This window comes from Arachis hypogaea, chromosome 14, assembly GCF_003086295.3.
Source record: "Arachis hypogaea cultivar Tifrunner chromosome 14, arahy.Tifrunner.gnm2.J5K5, whole genome shotgun sequence".
NCBI lineage: Eukaryota > Viridiplantae > Streptophyta > Magnoliopsida > Fabales > Fabaceae > Arachis > Arachis hypogaea.
In genome coordinates, this window is record NC_092049.1 from 97,318,846 (window position 1) to 97,343,195 (window position 24,350).

Consider the following 24,350-nt stretch of genomic DNA (forward strand, 5'->3'; position numbering starts at 1 on the left):
TTGAAGGACTACGACTTTGAGTTGAATTACCATCCTGAAAAGGCAAATGTAGTGGCGGATGCGTTAAGTCGGAAGTCGTTATATGCGGCTTGGATGATGCTTCAAGAGGAGAAGTTGCTCAAGGGATTCGAGAGTCTAAAAATTGGTGCTCAAGAAGTATCTGGAACCTTGTGTTTGAGCCGATTAGAAATCTCGAGTGATTTTAAGTCCGAGCTCTTAAAGGCTCATGAAAATGATGAAGCGTTATGGAAGGTGTTACCGGCTATCGAGCAAGGAAAACAGTGGAGAGTGTCGGAAGAAAAAGATGGGTTATGGAGATTCAAGGGTAGGATCATTATGCCGGATGTTGGCACTTTGAGGCGAGATATCTTAAAGGAGGCACACAAAAGCGGATTCTCCACTCACCCGGGAAGTACTAAGATGTACCATGATTTAAAGGCAATGTTTTGGTGGCCGGGTATGAAGAATGATGTGGCGGAATATGTTTCAAAGTGCTTAACTTGCCAAAAGGTAAAGATTGAACATCAAAGACCTTCTGGGATGTTGCAACCTTTAGAGGTTCCGCAATGGAAGTGGGAAAGTATTACAATGGACTTTGTGTCAGGATTGCCAAGGACTAGGACTGGTTTTGATGCTATCTGGGTGATTGTGGACCGACTAACGAAGTCAGCTCACTTTTTGCCCATTCGAATGACTTACACCCTTGAGGATCTAGCACGGTTATACATAAAGGAAATTGTGAGACTTCATGGTGTACCTGCTACTATAATCTCTGATAAAGATCCTCGTTTCACTTCGAGGTTCTGGGGTGCATTTCAGAAAGCTTTTGGAACCCGATTAAGCTTGAGTACAGCGTACCATTCTCAAACAGATAGTCAATCTGAGAGGACGATCCAAACACTAAAGGATATGTTGAGAGCTTGTGTTTTGGACCAACCGACGAGTTGGGATCGGTATATGCCGTTAGTAGAGTTTGCATACAATAATAGTTACCATGCGAGCATCGGAATGGCTCCATATGAGGCATTGTATGGGAGAAAATGTCAATCTCCACTATGTTGGTATGAAGTTGGAGAGAAAGGCTTGTTGGGGCCGGAAATGATAGCTGAGACCACTGAACAAATTAAGAAAATCCGAGATAGGATGCTTACAGCGCAGAGTCGCCAGAAGAGTTACGCCGATCAGAGGCGGAAGCCCTTGGAATTTGAGGAAGGAGATCATGTTTTCCTTAAGGTTACTCCTACCACAGGAATAGGTAGAGTGATTAAAGCAAAGAAGTTGAATCCTCGATACATTGGTCCATTTCAGATCCTGGAGAGGATTGGGCCGGTGGCATATCGAATGGCTCTACCACCTCATCTTTCGAACCTGGACGACGTGTTTCACGTGTCACAGCTTCAGAAGTACACTCCTGATGCTAGCCATGTGTTAGAACCTGAATCGGTTCAGTTAAGAGAAGATTTGACGCTTCCAGTGGCTCCAGTCAGAATCGATGATACCAGTATCAAACAGTTGCGTGGAAAAGAGGTTTCATTAGTCAAAGTGGCTTGGAGTCGAGGTGGTGTTGAGGAACACACTTGGGAACTTGAGTCGGAGATGCGAACGGATTATCCGCACTTATTCTCAGGTAATTAACGGCTAATTAACCCATAAATGAGAATTTATTCTAGAAAGCCAAAAATGTTATTTTTATGGCTAAATGTGATAGAGGAAAGTGAGACGAGAATTTCTGTACCAATTTTATAGAAAACGGACCAAAATTGAACCGAACGGGCCAAACCGGTCCAACCGGACCCAAAGTGGGCCCTTGGCCCAACTAAACTAAACCAAAACCCTAGTTTTCAGCACTCTCTCTCCTCACAACACTCTCATTCACGCTGAAACGGTGAAGAGGAAGGGAAGAACACTCTCTCAAACTTCTATCTCTCACTTGATCTTCAAACCACCATAACTTTTTATCTAGAGCTCCGATTGCCGCACCGTTTGCGGCCATGCGTTCACTGCGGAGAGCTCTACAAAACCCATGCAATCAATCTTGAGGTAAGCCACGTTTTACTCTTCGAAATTCCAGCCCTTGTTTTCGAGTTTCATGGGTGAAATGTTGAGATTTTGGATTCTTTGATGTTATAGAATCCAACTCTCTTAAAGGAGAAGGTTAATCTTGTCTCCTTAGACCTTGAGTGTGGTAAGATTCTCAACCCTAGTGTAATTTATTGTTCTATGATGTTTGGGTATTGAGATGTTGTGTATGGGTATGATGATTGTGGCTTAGGTTGTGTATATGTGAATAGTGGAGCTTGATTGGTGATTTTGGAAAGCTTGGAAAAGGGTTTTGTGTGATAAAATATGTTCTTGTAGGTGTTGATACCTTGAGAGCTTGTGGACAAGTGGTTTGGAAGTGCTCCGGTTGAGCTTGGGAAATCGGGTAAGGTATGATTTCGGTTTTCCGTATCTAATATGTAATGTGGTAAGAAATACTTAGGCTAGAGGTTCTAAGATAGGCATTAAATTGTTGATGTTGTTGAATGGTTGAGATATATGATGTGATCATATATGTGATGATGAATATTGATGCCTTGATTGTGTGATATATGAGAAATGCATGTTGTGATATATGCTTGATGGATGATTGAGGTTGAATTGATGGGTGATACCATGTTGATGGTGAGTATGATATTGATTATGTATAAGGATGGTTGATTGGAAATGGTATTATTGGAAATTGGAATGAGGAAGGATGTATGATATGATATTGTGTTTGTCCTTTAGCCATTTGATTGAGAAGTGTTAAAATGGTTGGATGGTGATTTTGGAAATTTGGTAAAATATCAATGTGTGAGTTGAGGATGGCTTGATGTTGATTTTGGTACATTTTGATTGATTTCAAAGAAAAGGGATGAAATTGGCATGTTTTGATTGATTTTGAAAAGAGTTGAAAGTGGCTTGTTTTGAAAATGGCACTTTATGGTTTTGTATGAAAACACGGCTTTTGGGCATACTTTGACGGGACATAACTTGGACTACGAATTTCTGATTTGTACCAAATCTGTTTAGAAATGAAATTGGATCCGGGATGTCCATGCCGTTTGAAGAATGGGTGAAAAACGATTTAAAATGAGAAAGTTATGTCCGTCAGAAGATTGGGGGTTGAATCTGTGAATTCTGCAGCTTTTAACTTAGAAAATTTTTAGCAGAATGACCCCTGCGCGTAGGCGCACTGGGCGCGTACGCGCCGTTCTTCGAGAAAGCACCATCCACGCGTGCGCGTGGTGTGCACGGGCGCGTTGATGCGCTGCACCAAATGCCCAGCCATTTTCCCGAGAGTTGTGACAGAGTTGTGCCAGTTTTGTGCCTGGGGCGCAAGAGCACCCACGCGTACGCGTGGCTGGCACTCATGCGTTGTTTGGTTATTTTTCAACATGCGCGTTTGCGCGTATGACCTTGCGCGTCGATGAGTTTTAAGGCCATCCACGCGTGCGCGTGGAGTGCGCGTACGCGTGGCCCTGTTTTCATCCCAAAGTTGATTTTTGAGTTTTAAAAGCCAAATTTCATACTTTTAAGCCTCCGATCTCACCACTTATGTCTTGAATCATTATGATATGCCTAGCATGAGAAAAAGGGCTAGTGAATGTGGTAACTTGCGAGTGAAGCAGGGGGAAAAATGAATGATCATTGAGGATCAAAGATGATTATGTGAGATGTGGAGGATGGCGGTGGAAGTTCTTGTTGTGCCATGGGCCGAAGGGCCATAATTGTTAATGAATTGGCTGGTTATGGATTTAACCGTGAGCCAGATGGCTAGATTATTGTCGTGTTACGGCGGAGCCATGATTATGGCTAAGTATAAATGCATATATGCTGTTGAATGAATTGTGAATGTTTGCACTTCTACCATCGGAGATGAGGGTTTCCCTGGGAGGAAGCAGTGGCTAGCCACCATGTGCTCCAGATTGAGACTCGAAGCTCTTTTGACCTTATGTCGTAAGTGTGGCCGGGCACTGTGAAAGGCCCGGATGAGCTCGCCCCCGTAAATATTCACCAGTGAGGGTGATGGATATGGATCATGATTATGATCAAGTTTATGATGAGTATAACTCGAGTTGGGGATGCGCGATAGAGGGACAGTCCAATGGTTAGCTACCAGGACTTGTCGGGTTGGCTCTATAACCGACAGATGATATCATCAGCCACTAGGGACAAGCATGCATCATAAGCATACTACATGAATTGTTTGATATTGCCTATTTGACTGCATATTACTTGCTAATTGTCTAAATGCCTTATCTGTTCCTATTTGTAAATCTCCTGTCTGATATAACTGTATTTGCTATATTATACTCCTGCTGGTGGTTGGGAGGTCTGAAGGAATTGGAAAGGGAAGTATTAGTTAGACTGAAGGATCTTTAGTCAGTTGCCACTTACGGTTTAGTTTGTTTATAAGCTTTGATATTATCTGGAGGAAGTTCTAGGATTTGCCTTCGGCTTTCCTCTATTATTATGTATTATATATGTGGAAGCTGTTACCGTGCTGGGGACCTCTGGTTCTCACCCATGCGGATTTTGTGGTTTTCAGAGGCAGGGCGTGAGGTTTCTCGCTGAAGCATGCTGGAGATTTCTAGATTAGCGAAGATCCTTTGTTCTCGGGACTCTGTTTGGTTTATATATCTTGTTTAGATACTTCTATCTCCACTAAATAATACAAACTGTGATGACTCCTCTTATAGGAGATTTTTGGAGAATAGGATTCTGTATTTGTGTCCCTTTGGATTTCCTTTGGGGTTTTCATTATTTTACTATATGTATATATATGATCTTGCTTTAGCTTACCCTTTGCTCGTTACGTTATCGATCGGGGTGTTGCGCGTTCGAGTTACGGTTTTTTGTTTACCCTTTTTTTACAAAGGCTCCTAGTTATAATCAATTATTCATACTACTATACGTACTAAATTTTGAGTTTTAGAGGTCGTAATACCTTGCCATCTCTGAATTATGACTTAAGCATAAGACTCTGTATGGTAGGGTATTACACACATCTTGTCAACGAGGTAAGCATCAAAGTGGTCTCCGAAGTTATCCTCGAGGCTCAAAGTAATCCCTGAACTTAAAAATTTGTCTAGATCATTCCTGAAGTTGATCTCTGGTACTCATAGTGGTCCTTCCGGTGAATTTCGTCCAGCTGGCGCAACCAGAAAGCTGACCTGGCGTCGTTGGTGACACGTTAGCAGCCCAAAACGACGTCGTTTGTGGGGTGGCACCAAAAAGACATAAAACGTTGTCATTTTATGCGGAAAAAAAACCCCCCTCCCTTAACGTTACACTAACGTCTCGTCTCCCACACTCAAACACACAAACACAACACAAAGCAGAGCTCTCTTCTTCTTCGTTACCCTCTTCACTGGCGCCAATGCTATTGCAGTCACTGGAGCATATTTCGATGAAGAATCTAAGCTCCAGAGGATTGCCTTCATCATCTGCATCAGACAGAGAGTTGTGAAGACGGGTTTCTCTTATAAAGGTACGCAAAAAAAGATTTAAATGTGTGGTGAAGCTCTGTTTTTTGAATTTTGTTGTTAATCTATTCTTCACAAGGGGAAAAAACGTTTTCTTGGAGTGTTTTGTATCGGAATGCATGCTTGTGTTTTGGAGTATTGGCTAGGGTTTGATCAGGAGGAGGTTTCTTAGTGGTTAGGCTAACTAAGGGGGTCTTTGTTAAGAGGGAAACTTGTTTTTTTTTCCAAGGGTTTACTGCAGTTACAGTTTTAGTTATGGAGTTAGTAAGTTGGTAATGTGGTTGAAGTTTAGGGAGGCTGATATAAGATTAAAATTTTTTAAATTGCAGATGGGTGATGATTTGATTACCATCCTATTTCACCATGGAGGATCATTCATCACAGATGTTGATGGAGGTGTGACTTACAATGGTGGAGATGTCTCTGAGTTTCCAGGAGTTGATACAGACAAATTGGATGTCTTCTTTGTCCGAAACTACCACAAGGATCTTGGATATGACAAGGTCACTCAAACATGGTGGCTGGTTCCTAATAGGCCGTTGGAAAATGGTCTAAGGGCTTTAACAAATGACAAGGAGCTGTTGGAGATGTGCTACCTTGGTCAGCAGAACAAGGGGGTTGTTCATGTTTACTATGAACATGGAGTCTCAGAACCTCTGTACATTGAGGAAGCAGAGGCATTTTCATCTAAAGGGAAGGAGCTCTTGGTGATACAAGATTTGAATCCCACCCCAAACCCCACCACCAATGATAATGCCGAGCCAATTCCCACCACAACAGCATCTACTCCAACCTCTGCACCAAATGACAACACTATTCCCACCTAAAAACCAGACTCAACTATAAAGCTCCCACCTATTTCAATTACTGTTAGTAAACCAGCAAAAAAAATACACCCCCACCCCACTACAACTCCTATGTCAAACCCCAATCCACCCCCAAAAACAGTGACTCAACCCAGTAAAACCAAGCTAAAAAACCCACCCAAAAAAAATGTCGCTACCCACTGAAATGCCTAAACCATGGTCAAAATCAAAAGAGACCAAGAAGTCTGATGTACCAAGGAGAGGGACTAGGAATATAAAATCTGCAACACCAAAACCATATGGAAGGAGGCCATTAACAAGAGCAGCTGCTAGTGGAACTAGTGTAAGACGTAACGGTAAAGGAAAACAGCCCCAAACAGAACATGTGGCATTGTCTAGCTCAGAGGATTCCTCAGATAGTGAAGCGAGTGATGGTTGTGAGGAGGATGAACCATATCGGCCTGATGGTGATTTAGTGTCTAGTGAGGAAGATGTGGGTGTGGAGAGATTAGTAGGAAAGAAAAAGACAAATGTGAAGGAGAGAACCGGGATAGCTAAGAAAACTTCTAAACAAAAGAGGGCTGTAATGGTTGAGGATGATGGTCCCGTGTGTGCTGACTCAGGCTCTGAGGATGATGCACGTTTTTTTGGACCAATTCCTAAGTTCGGGTCCATGGGAACATATGATGATGCCCAAGATGAAGGTTATGAGGAATCTGATGGTGGAGACTCATGGCACTCAGAAGAACTGAAGACTCCTCCAAACTCTGAAGATGAATTGGAGGAGGTTGATTTGGATGAGGTTTTCCCTGTGTTCAGAGATGGAGGTAGGTTTGGGGAGCTTACGCTTGCTGTTGGAATGACATTTACTACAAAGATGGAGTTCAAAGAGGCTGTGCGTGAATATTGTATACAAGAGGGTCGGAGGATTTGGTTTTAAAAGAATGATAATGTAAGGATGAGAGCAGTGTGTAAGGATGAGAACTGTGGATGGCTTGTCTATGCTGCTAACAACACTGAGAACAATTACTGGCAGATCAAGACGTTCAATGATGATCACAGTTGTGCAAGGGAAACTAAAAATAGATTGGCTAATAGGAAGTGGCTGGCCGGGAAATTGGTGAAGAAGCTACGAAAATATCCTAACTTAAGACATTGTGAGGCTGCTCAGTATTTTAAGACAAAATGTGACTTGGAACTAAGCAAGTGTTCACTGACTAGGGCCTTAGGAGGTGCTAGGGCTATTGTGTATGGTGATGCTGCTGCCCAGTATGGGATGGTAAAGGATTATGGGCTGACACTGCTTAGGAGTAATCCAGGCTCTACTGTCACAGTTGGAGTTATCCCTCAGCCCAACCCTGATGATGAACCAATATTTGAAAAGATGTACATCTGCTTGGATTCTTGTAAGAAGGGATTTCTGGCTGACTGCAGACCGCTCATAGGTTTGGATGGAGCTTTTCTGAAGACCCAGCATGATGGCCAGATCTTGTCTGCAATTGGACAAGATGCAAACAATCACATATATGTGATTGCATATGCAATTGTCCCTGTTGAAAATACTAAAAACTGGAAGTGGTTCTTGGAATTACTTCATCAAGACTTGGGAGATTATAAAAAAAAAAAGCTCTGTTTCATTTCAGATATGCAGAAGGTACGTTTTATCCATGTTTTTGTTGTTTTGTTGTTGTATAATTTGTATAGGCTGCAATGATATTAGCATGAGTAATTGCATAATTTGTATAGGATGCTCTGATATAATTTGTATAGGCTGTTCTGATATTAGCATGAGTAATTGCATAATTTGTATAATTTGTATAGGCTGCTCTGATATAATTTGTATAGGCTGCTCCATGTTTTTGTTGTTTTGTTGTTGTATAATTTCCTTTTATATATGCTGAACTACTGAACTGTTGTGTTTGTAATGAACAACTGCTTTGCCTAAATAGATGGACTACTGCTCGATGAACTGGTATATATATATTGAACTGATATGTAATGCAACGAACAGGGACTAAATTGATGTCACTTATAAAACTTAAGGGACTAAGTTGATGTCACTTATAAAACTTAAGGGACTAAATTGATGTCTCTTATATAACTATGGGGATGAATTTGATGCTCGATAACTTGTATGTCACTGTTTTCTTTTTTAAATTCAGGGCCTAATCCATGCTATTAAGGAGGTTTTTCCAGGTGTCTATCACAGATTCTGTGTGTGGCACTTATGGAAGAACTTCAACAAGCAGTGGAAAGATCTCCAGCTGAGAGGGTTGCTATCGGAGTGTGCAAGGTGCACCAGCCAAGATGGGTTCCTAGAGAGTACAAAAAAGATTGAGAGGGTTAACAAAGAAGCTTGGGAGTATTTGAACAAGTGGCCTAGAGACTCTTGGAGCCGGGCTTTCTTCAGCAACGCACCTAAAATAGACAATATCTGCAACAATGCTTGTGAAGTCTTCAACTCAAGGATCAAAGAAGCTAGAGCCAAACCTATCATTACACAGTTAGAGGAAGTCAGACTGTATGCAATGAGGTCAATCGCTAGGAATAAAGTGAAGCTTAATTCGAACACTGGTATTCTACCACATATGCAGCGCAACAGATTGGAAAAAATAAGGAAGGAGTCAAAGAGTTGGGTCCCGATGTGGTCTGGTAACTCTGAGTACGAGAAATTCGAGGTTCACGGGTGGCCGACTAACATAGTTGTTGATCTGGGAAAGAGGCTCTGCACATGTGGTTTTTGGCAATTGAGTGGTGATATACTTTTACTTGTTTCTTGCTTTGTTTATTTTTTTTTTCTTGACTGTAGGCTTAATATTTGTAATCTTTGGACTTGTGATAATGTTATTTAGGGATGCCGTGTGTGCATGCTTGTGCTGCATTGGCAAAGGTTGGTAGAAGACCATATGAGTTTTGTCACCAGTGGTTGACAATGGAAGCATATAATAACACATATGCCTTCCATATCAACCCAATTCCAGGTCAAGCCCTATGGAAAAAGTCACCACATAACAGACCACAAGTACCTAAATTTAGAAAGAAACCAGGTCCACTTACGAAAAAAAAAAGAAAGGATGCAAATGAGGAGCCAAGTGGGGGTAAAAAGCAGAGGAAGAAGATAAAAAGAATCTATCAAAAAGGTCACTGTCGTTATTGTGGTGAATCGGGACACACGAAGAGAAACTGTGGAAAGAGAGCTGCTGATGAGGTGGCTGCTGCTGCAGCTAAGGCTGCTGCTGCAGCTAAGGCTGCTGCTGCAGGGGCTGCTGCTGTCCAACCTCCAGCTGCTAATGGTGGTGAAGCCACCCTTGTCCCAGAACCCCCCACCAAAATTCAACTTGAAGTCAGTCAACCACCATTGTCACAAACCGATGACTCTCAAGAGGTTCACAAAATTAAATCACATTCAATTTTATTATGTGCATGATCTTCTCCACTTTTACTAACTATTATACATGTCTTCACTAATAGGTCTTGCCTCCTCCTGTGAGGCCACCAAAACTGCCTCCCAAAAGGAAGTCATCCAAACAAGAAAAGGCAACTCCAGAAAGTAGCTCTCAAGTAGCAACCACCCCACCTGCTCCCACCCCACCAGCAACCAGTCAGCCCACAACTCTTCCTCCGTCTCATCCTATGCAAGGTGCATCACAGGGGACCGTAACAAGACTTTTTAACTTCATGAAGTTTGTTCCGAATCCTGGATTCAGACCACCAAGAAACAAAAAATGAAGACTAGGTTTATTATGTTTAGGAGAACATTATTTTGTTTAACTATTTTGATGAAGCAATGTGCTTTCTGCATTTAGAACCCAAGTGTTGGGGATTTTTTTGTTCAAAACTTGTGTTCTCAATATGTTGAGAACTTCTGATATACTTGCAGAATATTGCCTGGCTCTTCCTTGCCTATTTTGAATATGTTTTCTGCATTAATATATGATTATGGATTATGACCTCATTGAACTTTAGCTGTGCCATATTTTCTTTTTGTTGTTCTCTGATATGCCATTACGATTAAAAAAAATTAGAGGATTCTATTAGTACTGCAGGAACAATTATTTACATATAACCTCTACTTTATTCAGATTCCGAATTACACTTGAACAGTCATGTGAAATAGTTTAATCTGCATTCCTTTCAACCAAAATGACAAGTGCAATTACATGAACAGAACAACATATGCATATCACATTTCACTTAGTTTTTGGCTAAACACAATTGACTCTGCTGCCTATCCAACCTTAAGACAAGCACAACAACTGTAACCAGCAGCAGCAGCACACATGTAAACAAGAAAATCCCCCCCATTTTCAGAACTCTAACTTCAGACTCTAGTCTTCCAAGTTTCCAAGTAAGCTTCATCTTCCATTCTTCGTTGTCATTTGAAGAGCTTATTCTACCATCACATGTCACCGCATCTTCTTCCAGAATTTTGTCCACCCAGAGAAACAACCCACACCACCTCTTACCTGCAGTCTAAACCCAGGAAAGTGAATCAACCAACCTCTACATTTACCATAAGGAACAGCATCAAGCACTTACATTATAGTTTGGGGAACCCACGAACGGTCTCCCTGGATTAGAATCCATCGCTGACCATCGCAGCACTGGTCTTGACCCGCATGCACACCATTCTGGCAGAGGCGCATCTCTGTTTTTATTCATCCTCCTCATGATGCTTCCAAATGACCTTGGGTTGTTGGAACTCCCAGCTGCGTTGCTTGCGCTAGCCATAACGTCTGGTGTTCGAAGATGAAGACAACACTGAAGACTCACCTCTGGTGCGATGGAGAAGAACGGAGAGAAGACGAGAACAGCGTCTGCAATGGAGAAGAAAGGAGAACAGAGTCAATTTGGGGGTTAGGGTTTTTAAACTAAAATTAGGGACCAAATTGACTCCAAAATGTTTACTAGGCCACGTCAGCTAGCCGTTGGGCTGCTAACGTGTCACCAACGACGCCAGGTCAGCTTTCCGGTTGCGCCAGCTGGACGAAATTCGCCGGAAGGACCACTATGAGTACCGGAGATCAACTTCAGGGACGATCTAGACAAATTTTTAAGTTCAGGGATTACTTTGAGCCTCGAGGATAACTTCAGGGACCACTTTGATGCTCCTTGTCAACTAATAAAACCTCACAAAACCCCTCGGTCTCTCTAACGCCACGCTTCATCACACTTCAGTCACACCCTTTCCTTTCTGAAACACAATTCTTCTCTTCTTCACAATCACCATCATGTTTCGCATTGTATTATCGAGGTTATCCTCAAGAGCTACTTCTTCTTCTGCAAAACCATCTCCCATTTGACTCGCACCTCTCGCTGCGACGTCGTTTAGGTCAAACGGCAATGGTTTGGAGCTCGACCAGTCCATATTCAACCCCGATGCTTTTGATTTTATCAATGCAGTTTTATACTCTAAAGATTGTAATTAATCCCAAAACGGAAAGGAAAATTTCCATTTTTAGGGGTTACACTCCGAAACTGCCTTTCTTGATGACAGTCTATTCATGGTTGAATTTAACGCATTTTTTTCTTTTTATTTTTTGGTTCATGAATAGCTAAAGCGTACAGAATAGAATATGTTACATTAAAGGGCTGCCTTAGTAATTTAAAAGAAACCAAAGACCCCAAAGCTGAGAATTCTAAAGGGTTTGCTTTGCTTGCTATGTCCACCTTGAAATATGAAAGGTTCTTATCATTTATTTATTTATTTAATTTTGTGCTCAGCGATCATTTTTTCATTCAAGTTCATTTTTGGTCTTCTAATTAGAAAGGTCGGAGCTCCAGTTTTGGTGGTTGGTTAGTTGGTTTGAATTCATTGAGAGGGTTAGAAAACAAAAGAAAAATCTGAAGAGAGTGTTTTGTGTATTATTCAGTATGTGTAAAAATACAATATATAAGAGGTATATATAGGTGTTAGAAGAATTAGAGTAATAAAAGTATACAATCCTATAATTAATATACAAATATACTATATAAAATATAAATAATACTAATTGATATAATATTGATTCTAATTTATTCTCTAACATCCCCTCTCAAACTCAAATGGGAGCTAAGGATATCATCATGAAATTGGATACCAAAGTCCGAAAACAAGTTGGATGATGAACCTTCGTGAAGATATCAGCAGTCTGATCCAGTATTCTGACAGCGATGAGATGAATGGCATCAATAAGGATGTGTTGCCAAATAAAGTGACAATCAATCAATGTATTTGGTGCGTTCATGAAACACATTATTATGGACAATTTGAATAGCACTGCGGTTGTCACAAAAAACATCAGTTGGGGACGACTATGGTGCACCCAAGTCTTCGAGAAGCCAACAAATCGAGACAACCTTAGCAGTGGTGTCAGCGAGAGCACGGTCTTCAGCTTTCGTTCTCGATCGAGTATTGAACATTGCTTCTTAGCTCGCCAGGAAATGAGAGAGTCGCAAAGAAACAAACAATAACCAGTATTAGAACGACGATCAGTGGGATTACCGTCCAATCAGCATCTAAGTACGCCTGGAGGGATAAAGATGAATGGGCAGAAAAATAAAGGCCATGAAATAGGGTGCCTTTGATGTAGCGAAGAACTGCCGCATAGTGAGTAGTACGAGGAGCTGACAAGAACTGGCTATGAACATGAACCAAATAGGCAATGTCTGGTCAGGTGACAGTTAAGTAGGCTAGTCGTCCAACTAACTATCGATAAAGAGTAGGATTATCCAAAACAGTACCATCCATAGGAGTAAAATGAACATTAGACTCAAGATGAGTAGATTTAGTGTGACTATCTGTAATACCGGCTCGAGCAAGAAAATCCGAAGCATACTTAACTTGAGAGAGATAGATACCATCATCTGTGGATATGACCTCGAGACCAAGAAAATAACTGAGAGAACCAAGATCTTTCATCTCAAAAATACGATGAAACTTTAAGATCAGAGATACCATCAACATCATCTCCAGTAATGATCATGTCATCAATATACAAAAGTAGAAGAATAACTTCACGTTCACTTTTACGAATAAAGACAGCATTCTCATGAGGATTGCAAGTGAAACCGAGATTGTATATAGTGGTGCTAGACTTGTCAAACCATTCACGAGGAGCTTGATTAAAACCGTAAATTGCCTTACGAAGGAGACAGACCTTACTAGAAGGACAAGGATAATCCGAAAGGGGTTTCATATAGACCGTCTTTCTCAAATCCCTATTAAGAAATGTATTCTTCACGTTCATTTAACTGAGAGACCTTTTTACCACAGCAATGGCAAGAAGAACTCGAGCAGATGTGAGACGAACAATAGAAAAAAAGTCTCTTCATAGTCAATACCATACTCTTGCGTACAATCTTGAGCAACTAACCGTGCCTTATAATGGTCAATAGAACCATCAAAGCGGATCTTGATCTTGTATACCCATCTACTTCTCACAACTTTCTAATTAGAAGGAGGATTATCCAAATCGCAAGTGTGTGCTTTTTCAAGTGCCTATATTTCTTCCTGCATTGCTTGTTGCCAATTTTGATTTGTGGAGGCTTCTCTAAATGACTTAGGTTCATGTTGATGAAGAATAGTAGAAAAACAATGATAATCAAGAAGATAAAGAGGTGAATTTCTTACCCTAGAAGCGGTGGGAGCAGGGCCCCAAACATCATATTGGATAAGATCAAAAGGAGAGCAAGCAAGAGAGGAATTATTATGAAAAGATAAAGCAGGTTATTTGGCAGTTTGACAAGAAATGCAATCAAAAGACTCATTAGGAACCTGACCCAAAATACCTTGAGACATAAGAGAATGCAATTTGCTAAGGAGTTGTGGGTAAGACGTTGATGCCATAAGTGAAAGGTAGATGGAGAAGAGCAGTACAGATATTTGGCACAGGAGAAATATGAAGATTCTCGAGTTCAAATAACCTTCTGACCTTACGTTCAGTTCCGATGATTTGTCCCGTCCGACGATCCTATACACGACAACCAGAAATAAAAAAAAATGACATCAAAATCGAGATCAACAAGTTGACCAACAAAAATAAGATTAAAGTTCAACTTGGAAATACAATAAGTATCAGGGAGATTAAGAATTGACTGGAAAATAGAACCCTTGTGTGTCGCGTACAAGAGGGAACCATTAGCAATATTAACAGAAGGTGCATTTGTAGTGGTAGACAAAGACGAGAAGAGATGATGCAAAGGGGACATGTGATTAAAGCAACCAGAATCAAAATACCATGTAGAATTACCTGAAGGAGTCGAAAAAGTAGCAGGAGTATTACCAGAAAGAGAGGAAGACGCTTAAGAAGAGACACAATATCAGATAGAGAGACAGGAGACGGGTTGAGAGGAGCAGAGGTGGTAGATTCAATACTAGTAGCAACAGTAGAAGCAGACGCATTCTTGGAGAAGTTGGGATGAGAAGCATGCTTAAGGTGATCAGAACGTGGTGGGCGAGTAGAACAGGCAGTAATAAAATGTCCCGAGAGCTTGTAGTAATGGCAGAACACTTGTAGACAATTGTAGCTAATGTGACATTTCTGTTGACATTTGTGACATTCAACAAAAGCACAGTATGAGAATAGGTGACAAGAATGATTACAGTTGCGACAAAATTTACTCTTTCTATCTGTGGCAGCATAAACATATGATTTTTGCATAATAGCAGATACAAAGATCAAAGAGTGGAGAGAAAACTGCAAATTCGGTGCCAAAAACGAGAAAACGAAGGGCAGAATCGAAAAGAGCTCACCAAAAAACCTTAGGGAGGGCCCATTGTGTGTCACGTCAGAAGGGAGATGACACGTGGCAATGCGTGAGAGGAGAACGAAGACACGTCAGCACTGACGCGGTGAGGAGGTGGCGCACAGGTCGGGTCGGGTCGGGTCGGCAAAGGCACGGGTCAAGCCTCATATCCTTGGCATGACACGTGGCGCGACGGAGACCCATTGATCTGCGACGTTGAGCAACAGATCTGTGGCGCTTTTGCGTGACACGTTGCATGACGCGGAGCTGTGGATTTGGGGCGCTGATCCAACGGCGTTGGAGACGTCTGGAAAGAGGAAAACTTCAACTGGACAGGGGACTTCAGGTGGCGCGTGTGGCGGAGTCCAGTGGCGAGTCTGGAGTCGATGAAAACTTCATGACGAGACGAAGGCGATGGTGGCGGCGGTGGCGAACCAAGACGTCGGAAAAGGGTCGAAAAATAAGGACAAAGTATTGCCGGAGGAGATAAAACACAAGAGCTAGAAACCAATTGTCATTAAAAAAAAACAACCTAAGCTCTTGATACCATGTTAGAAATAAGAGAGAAATCTGAAGAAAGTATTTTGTATATTATTCAGTATATGTAAAAGTACAATGTATAAAAGGTATATATAGGTGTTAGAAGAATCAAAATAATAAAAATATACAATCATATAATTAATATACAGATATGCTATATAAATATAAATGATACCAATTGATCTAATATTGATTCTAATTTATTCTCTTATTCTCTATCAGAGAGTTTTGTTTAAGATATTGCATTGAAGAACCTACAGAGAATTCAGGAATTAACAAATGCTTACTTGGGTATTAGAGGTAAATTCACTTTTTATTGGTAATTTCTTTTTTTATTTTAAATTATTAATATTAGCAATTTCCATATGAATTTTGGTCAATGATTTTGAGTTCTATCTGGGTTTATTGTTGTAGTTGCTTCCCTTGAGGCTGAGTCTGGTCTTTATCTAGAGTTGGGGCAGGTTGGTATCTGCAAATCCGTTGTAAAATATTTGTTTGGAGTTTTGTATTGGTACCGTTCATATTTATTCAGATGAAATTTTCCTACATAGGATGATAAGGCGTCTGCAATTGCTGATAAATGTGTGGAGCTTGTCGAGAAACAGAAAACAGATGATGATGATGATGATGATGATGATTTTAAGGCTCTAATTCTTCGTGTTAAGGCACTGAAGGGGCTTATTGAGCTTGTCAATGGAAGTATCGAATCAAGTAGTCGTGTGCTAATGGTCTATTTGTTCGTTTTTGTGATTCTTGATGAGTGCTTATTGTGTTCTTGGTGCAGCTGTCCCTTTTTTTGACTAATCTCTCCTGCTCAGCAACGGTATGATTTGTCTAATCTGGTTTGTAGAAGGCATTCTTATACTGCCAAATTGACAGTTGCTTATATAGGTACTGCTGCTCTATCATATGGAGAATTCCTATATCTTAGGTAAAACTATAAAATGGAGAAAGAGGTTTATAGGAGTGTCCTAAAAGGAGCTTCTGAGATTAAATTTTTTTTAGAAAATATTACAATCTATATTTAGGAGCTTGTAGCATGAACTTGGAGGGTCTAATGATGGGGGCCTTGTGTGCTCTAGGAAAGCTTGAAACATATAAGGGGTATGCTTAATTTTTTCATTTGGTTTTCCTAAGTTATTCCACAAACATCCTTTTTATGTTGAGACATCATATTTCACTAATAATTGTTGTTTTAGGAAAAATGGTAATGCAGACAAGGCTTTTACAGAACCTGAATGGCATGTTGTGTTAAATCCTTGGTCAGCATATTCAATGTCTAAATCACATCTCGATGATATCAAATAGAACCAATATAATATCATAAATAACAATATCTAAGCTAAGCTATCAAATCGATTCATCGGCGAGAATGGAATAGTATACATAGGAAGATCTTTTATCTATACCAAATTCGAAAAATGTGTGTTTCTGATGCAATAAAAAATTCTGTTCTTTTTTTTTCCCCTGGCATTATCAATTTTTAAAGGTGAAAATCATCATCCCAAGGTGGATGTTGTCTTAACAAGCATTGCCCTCATGTATAGGCGTAGAGCAATGAAGGAGCGTAAAAGCTCTCTGTTGGTTCAAGAGGTTAGACTTAGAACTCTCCAATTGATGACTTATGAACTGCTGAATTTGGATAATTAAAATAGTGAAGATACATTCTTAATTATTTTTTTTTATCATCATCTCTTTATAAAAAAATGGCAGTGATACACTAACTCGGATGCTTTTATGGGTCTTGACTCTTTAGTTTAAGTTCTCAAAATTCGGTGCCATGAAACATTCACACTGAAATATTTGCTCTGATTTTATTCAATTAATCAATTTTCAAATTGCTCATGCACTTATGTAGACTGGAAAAGAATTTTGACATGTCTTTCTCTTGTATGCATGTGACACTGTTTTCACTGAAAGACTCTAAATATTTAATAACCTGGCTACAAGTTTTCAATTAGAAGTTGTTTGCCTGACTAGTATCTGCCAAATTAAACAATGTATTTAATGGTGGAATTGTTTCACACTGCATAACTACCCTTGGCTGCCTAGTAATTTTTCTGAAAAATATTGACAGGATCTCTACAAAAAAGTGATAGATAACTTGAAGGTTACAGAAACCAAGTCTGAAGGTAATGATCAGGTTACAAAAACTGAGTTCTGAAGGATATAGCAGCTATTGCAAGAGTTATGACAAATTCTTCAGTATACTCTTCTATTACTATAATCTTTGATGGACAACCTTATCAAGTAATGATAAATTGGCAATTAATACAAGAGTTGAGTTTGTTATACACAACCCTGGAAATTTCACAATGAATTTACCAATTAACTGATGATTTATTAAAGCAGTTGGAGGGCGGCACGTGGCAGTCATGCTGTTGGCGGTTCTTCCAGCAGCAAAGAGGGCTTTCTAAATGACCAAAATAACCCTCAAATGTTAAAAAAAAAAAAAAAAAAAAAAAAAAAAAAAGAGAGAACACCAGACCCGCCATTTCAACCAATCGGACTGCTATGGTTTTAAGTTACTGTGTTACCAAAAAAAAAAAAATAACAAGTTACTGAACTATTGAAGGCATTTGTTTTGAAGTATTTGTTCATGGTAATCAAAATATGCAGCTAATATTTCTTACAATATCGTGAATGCCACAATTGCATAACTTATGTGCACAATTTTGAACTGTTTGTTCAACATACAAATAATTTGAAATGATAATTAAGAGAGTATGGTGTTCACCATAAAATTGTATTACTTAAGCCAACACCAAGGGTTCTTGCAATTTACAATAGAAGAGATTTTAGATCACAGAAACGTATAGTACCAAATAACAAATCTCTTATGAAAATTGATTGTAGAGAACACGAAAATAAAGTGAAAAAATTAACTGTGACAAGTTTTTCATTAATGTTCAGAGAGGAAGATCAAGGCCTTTGCCAATATCGACTCCAATGACTTGAAGTATTCCCTTGTTTATTATCTGCAACATATACCAACATTTCACAATAATCCAACTTAGGAAAAATGCTTTAGTAGTTATGCAATCAATAGTATAGTTAGAATGAAAAATGTTAAAAGTTGAAAGAAAAAATCTAAAAATATATTATAATTTTGCGTAAAGAAATGTTTTAGTCTCTAATATTTGGATTAAATCCTAATTTCATTCATAATGTTTGAAACATCCTATTATTATTCGAAACGTTTTATTTTGACCTATTTTAGTCTTTGGTCAAACTTAAAATTTTTTCTTCTAAAAATATCCTATCTTCTCTTATGATTTTCTATTAGATAGCGATAAAAATTACAATTATAGTGGTCATAGTGACTATTATAGTGATTTGAAAGTAAAAGAGACAGAATAATAAAAGAAAAAATATAACAATAGAAAAAAGAGATATTTTTGGAAGAAAATTTTAATTTTGATTATAGAACTAAAAAAGGACGAAATAAAATGTGAGATAAAATTAAGACGTTGCAAATGTTAAGGACGAAATTATGACTTATACATTGTAAATGTTAGGAATAGAATTTAGCCTAAACATTAGGGATTAAGAGTACTTTAGTCTATAATTTATATTATGGCCCTATTTTGATAATGTCACTTTTTTGGTTTTCTCTAAATGCCAAAATACAATATAAAAAACGGTTTAATTACTCTGTGCGTCCTTATAGTTTCATTGGATTTTCAATTAGATCCCTATATTTTTCTTTCTTTTCGATTGAGTCCGTATATCATATCAGACTTTATAATTAAGTCCCTATCGTAACAAAAATATTAGAATTAACACAATATTTTGTTAAACAAAGTGAATATGCCTAACAATGAACTAAATATTTTGTATAGTCTAACAAAATATTTCATTAAATTTTAACGTTTTTGTCGCAATAATAACTTAGTTACAAAATCTAATATGGTATAAAGATTCAATTTAAAAAAAAATTATAAAAATCTAATTAAAAATTTCATAAAACTATAAAAACTAACGGAATAATTAAACCTATAAAAATAAAAAAGTCTCCAATAAATCACCTTACCAAAAATAGGAGTAATATTATAATAATAATAATAATAATAATAATAATAATAATAATAAACCGTCGTCCTATTACTATATGAGTGACAGCAATATCTATCTATAATGCCAAATGAAATTGTGAAAAACACTCACAAATTCTACAATGAAAACTCCAATGATTCCAATCATGCAAGCTCTAGAGTTCCATATCTCTGCTGTCCTTGTGAACCCAAGAAACGGAGCCTGAAATTGTGGCTGTACTTTTGGAAATTCCACCTGAACAAATAAAAAATGAAATAAACACACATACACACAACTGGGCTAATTTTTTTTTATATTGATTAAATATATGTGTAATATATTATTATTAGAAGATTAGATGTTTTTTTATATGATATTTTATTCAAATTGGACAGTCCGATTTGTTTAAAGAGAAAAATAAACTATAAATCGAATGGTCCGATTTGTTTGGAAAAAAAATAAACTACAAATCGAAAGGTCCGTTTTATATTTTTTTTTTTAAAATAAAAATCGGACGGTCTGATTTTAACATTAAAAATTTTTTTATTTTCGAAATCACAAATCGGACCGTCCAATTTGTGATTGTTTATTTAAAAAAAATAAAACAAACAAATCGGTGCCTCCGATTTATACATCTCATACCAATGTAAAACACACCTCTACTCACAGCTTCTTGTTATACACTTCTCTCTCTCACACATAAAAAATAATAAGCGCACACAACTGCGCTGCTTCATTGAATATAAACAACTTTTATTTAATTTTTAAAATGAGTATTCTTATCACCTAATTAAAAGAGAAGTGCTTACACCAGCAGGGGGCTTGGTTGCTGTGATAGTGAAGGAAACTCTCTTTTGTAACCTGTTATTATAACCATTTGGAAGGAACAACAGTTGCTTTTTTGAGTTAACTGAAACCGTTGTTCCCGCGATGAGTGTTGATGGCAATATGGTTGATGAAGTAGCCATTACCATGATTATGGTTGAAACCCACCACTATTTTCTTCACCCTTCGGCTTATCTTCTCTTCCTCTCTGCTTTTCAAGTTCCGTTTATTTTTGCGTGGTTCAGATTAGAACACGGTGGAGTGTGGGAGTGGGTCGGATTAATAATAATAATAATAATAGTAATAATAATAATAATACTAGGATTATTTTGTTAGTTTTTATAATCTTATCAAATTTATAATTAAATTTTTATAATATTTTTAAATTGAATTTATACTATTTTTAATTTTATAATTAGATATTTTTTAGTATAAAAGATGTTAGAATTAATTGAATATTTTCAGTAAATTGCATGTAATCATAAAAATCTAATTAGATCTTTAACTATATATTTTTTTTATAAAATAGTTCTTTAATTTTAACGTTTTTGACATGAAAAGAATTTAATTATAAAATTAAAATTAGTGTAGAGACATAATTGAAAAGAGAAAAATATAAGAATTTAATTGAAAATTTAGTCAATTCATAATAATAATAAGGTGAATTTTAGTATGACTATGCTGTGGTGTCTACGATAATTATATAAGTGTTGTTAAAATTAAAGTCACATTTTAGTAATATTTTTTTTTAAACAATACTTTTTAAAAGCGTTGTTTAATAACAAAAAAATATTATTTTAATTTTAACAACACTTTTTAAAACATCATAGTTCTATAACATAATCATACTATATGACCCTAATATTAATAATATACTATAATATAATATAATATAATATAATAATATGCATTATTTTTATATAATTTTATTTTGTATAATATTTTTAACTTTTGATATTAAAAATAGAGTTTAATTTTGTACATAGCTGTTTATTTGAATTTGTTCTTTTAGATGACTATTCACAAGATAGTGTAAAAAAATAGTTATTTTTACTGACGTAGCATTATACAATTGGATGCACGTAAAAAATTGTTTCATACTAAAAAGACATCATAATTACATTCTTAAAAATATTTGATAAAAAATGAAAAATAAAAAAAAGTGTAAAAAATATATACTTAAAAATTAAAAAGTAATATAATTATCATTTTTCATATAACAATAGGATTGTACAAAATAATAATAATAATAATAATAATAATAATAAATAAATAAATAAATAAATAAATAATCTATACTTGTAAACATTAAAATTATGAATTATAAAACTAAATAGTAATTATTATTTTATATATTAATTATTTTTAAATAATAACAGATTACAAGACATGGTTAGAATTGTTACGAAGTATTACCTGAAACCTGGATAATGTATTTTGTCTCGACATAAAGTCTAAACGTCTTTAAGTGGTAGTTCCGACCTGCTTGATGGAATGAAAGAGGGTTCCGATGTCGGCAACTATACGGTGGTAGGGAGTACCTGCAAGGGACTTTGATGTCTAAATTAGCAAGATGTTTAAGAGGTTTGTATGAGATTGGATTGAAAAAAAAATACCTCTATGATGTAATATTTATAAAGTAGCTATGTAGAACTTAGTTATTTCATGAAGATGACTTCTGAAGATCGTTGGGTTAGCATGAATTTAAAAAAAAAATTTGGCTTTTACAACAAATTAAAGGTACACTTGGTGGGATTTAATCGCATCCCGTGCTTCCTTATTGTAGAGAACACCTCCAAGAAATCAGACGTTAACGAGGATGCTTCTTTTGTTTTTACCAATATATCATACACATAAACTTCCATAAGGTTTTTTAGGAGAGGTCCTTGTTCACCAAGTGCTGGTAAGTTGCTCCTGCATTCTTAATCCAAATGGCATAACCATATAGCAGTAGTTAGCCTTTTAGGTAATGAAGGACAGAGACGGATCTATTCATTTGGGTGTGGGGGCAAACGCCCCACTACAATTTGAAATTTTATTGAGTAGTATATAATAATAATAATATTTATTTGTCCCCACTAAATTATTAAATTTGACCCCACAATAATTTTTTATTCAGTTTTTGATACTTAATAGTTAATTTGAGAACTCCATATTAGATATGATAATGATCAATTTTCAAATTTAAATAAGATTGGTGTTCTTTCTTAAAAATCGACTCGAAAGAATATTATCTATCCATTTGTGTTTCTTCCTTTGAAATTAGCTTTAGATTTTTCATAATAACTACACTAATTGAATGAAATTTTTTAACTATGAATATCATCAAAAGCTAATTGTATGAAAGTTGAGTTTTAAATGATTGTTTAATGACATATACAAAAAAAAAAGAGACATTTTAATTATATTGTCAAGGTTTTAAAATATGAAATATAAAAAATTAAATTTTAAATTATATGTTATTATTTAAATTATTATTTTAATATTTTAATTTATAATTAGATATTTTGAAATCTAATCATATTTTATAATAAAAAAATATAATTATAACAATAATTATGCTACGTATACATAAAGTAATTACTTGTACAGAATAAATCTTAAAATACAAATTTTAAAATATAAAATACATATTAAAAATAAGTTAAATAATATATGTATTTATACACAAATTTATAGTAGATAATTTGATAGCTAATTTTTTATGTAAACGTAATATTTTTATTATAAAAATTATTATCATATTATATATATTTCTCCCCCACTATCAAAATTTTCTGGATCCGTCACTGATGAAGGGTGTTTTTTTCTCATTCGGACCGTACATTAAGATTTCAGTATATCCCAAATAAATGTCCATGAAGGTCAAGAACTCATATCCAAGCACCGAGTCTATCAAAGTATCAACGCTTAGTAGGGGCTACAGGTCCTTTAGACAAACTTTGTTGAGATCCATATAATCTACGCAATCCTCCACTTTTTGTTTTATTTTTTTCAACCAGAATGATGTTGGCTAACTATAGCGGGTATTCGACCTCCCTGATAAATCCGACTTCTAGCAAGGCTTGTACTTGTTTGTCAACAACCTTGGCTCGCTCTTCACTTAGCTTTCTCTTTCTTTATTGGACGGGTTTAGACCCTGAAAATATTGTCATTTTATGAGTCATGAGTTCGAGTTTGATACTTAACATGTCGAAGGCTTTCCAAACAAAGAGATCGGCATATCCCAGAGAAATTGAATGAGCTCTTTTTAAAGATCTTCTTGTAAGTTTGCCTCAATATTGGTAGTTTTTTTCTAAATGATCTCTGATTTAAAATTCTGAGTTGCAATCAGAGTTGTTCTTTCTTCTTAGGTCTTTCAAGCTCAAAGACAACAATTTGTCCCCTAACTTTCTGTCCCCTAAGATTCAAGCTTTCATTGTAATAACTTCTACCCAATACTTGATCTCCTTTTACTATAGCCATCCTATTCTTCATTGAAAACTTCATATATAGATAAGGGGTTGAAATCACAGTGAAAAATTGGTTCAGAGTTGTCACAACGTATAAAAATTGGACTACAAATGCGACAAGGATGCAATAAATAAAAAATAAAAATGTAGACAATAGAGTCGCCACCAATTTTATTATAGAAAAACGGATAAAACTATTGACTTGAGAAAACTAGTCTTTTGAAGATATTTAGAGTTCAAGAGGATTATTATGTATAAGAAAGGGTGAAAATTTTATTCCACCGCACCCTTAACACATCTATTTAAAATGGTTACCATTTGAACATGTTATGCGAGTTATCATAATTTAAATAATATTTGTATTTTAATTTAAACAATAAATGATGATAAGATAATATTATTTACAAGAATACTAAATAAATACAAGAGAAGAAAAGAAAAAAAGCTTAATTTTT

General features: G+C 36.7%; 2 protein-coding genes across 2 annotated transcripts; one reads left to right on the forward strand and one right to left on the reverse strand.

Annotated features, from left to right (window-relative positions):
• Positions 1 to 7,274: 7,274 nt before the first annotated feature.
• Positions 7,275 to 10,045, forward strand: LOC112742792 (uncharacterized). Its single transcript, XM_025792029.1, has 4 exons — positions 7,275 to 7,970; positions 8,479 to 9,070; positions 9,169 to 9,701; positions 9,788 to 10,045. Exons 1-4 carry the CDS (start codon positions 7,275 to 7,277, stop codon positions 10,043 to 10,045), a joined length of 2,079 nt encoding a protein of 692 aa, XP_025647814.1.
• Positions 10,046 to 18,299: 8,254 nt separating this feature from the next.
• On the reverse strand, positions 18,300 to 20,754 carry LOC112740463 (light-harvesting complex-like protein OHP1, chloroplastic). The gene is made up of 3 exons (XM_025789158.2): positions 20,428 to 20,754; positions 19,751 to 19,873; positions 18,300 to 18,561 (listed from the first exon to the last, which is right to left on the reverse strand). Exons 1-3 carry the CDS (start codon positions 20,590 to 20,592, stop codon positions 18,493 to 18,495), a joined length of 357 nt encoding a protein of 118 aa, XP_025644943.1. The 5' UTR covers positions 20,593 to 20,754; the 3' UTR covers positions 18,300 to 18,492.
• Positions 20,755 to 24,350: the final 3,596 nt, after the last annotated feature.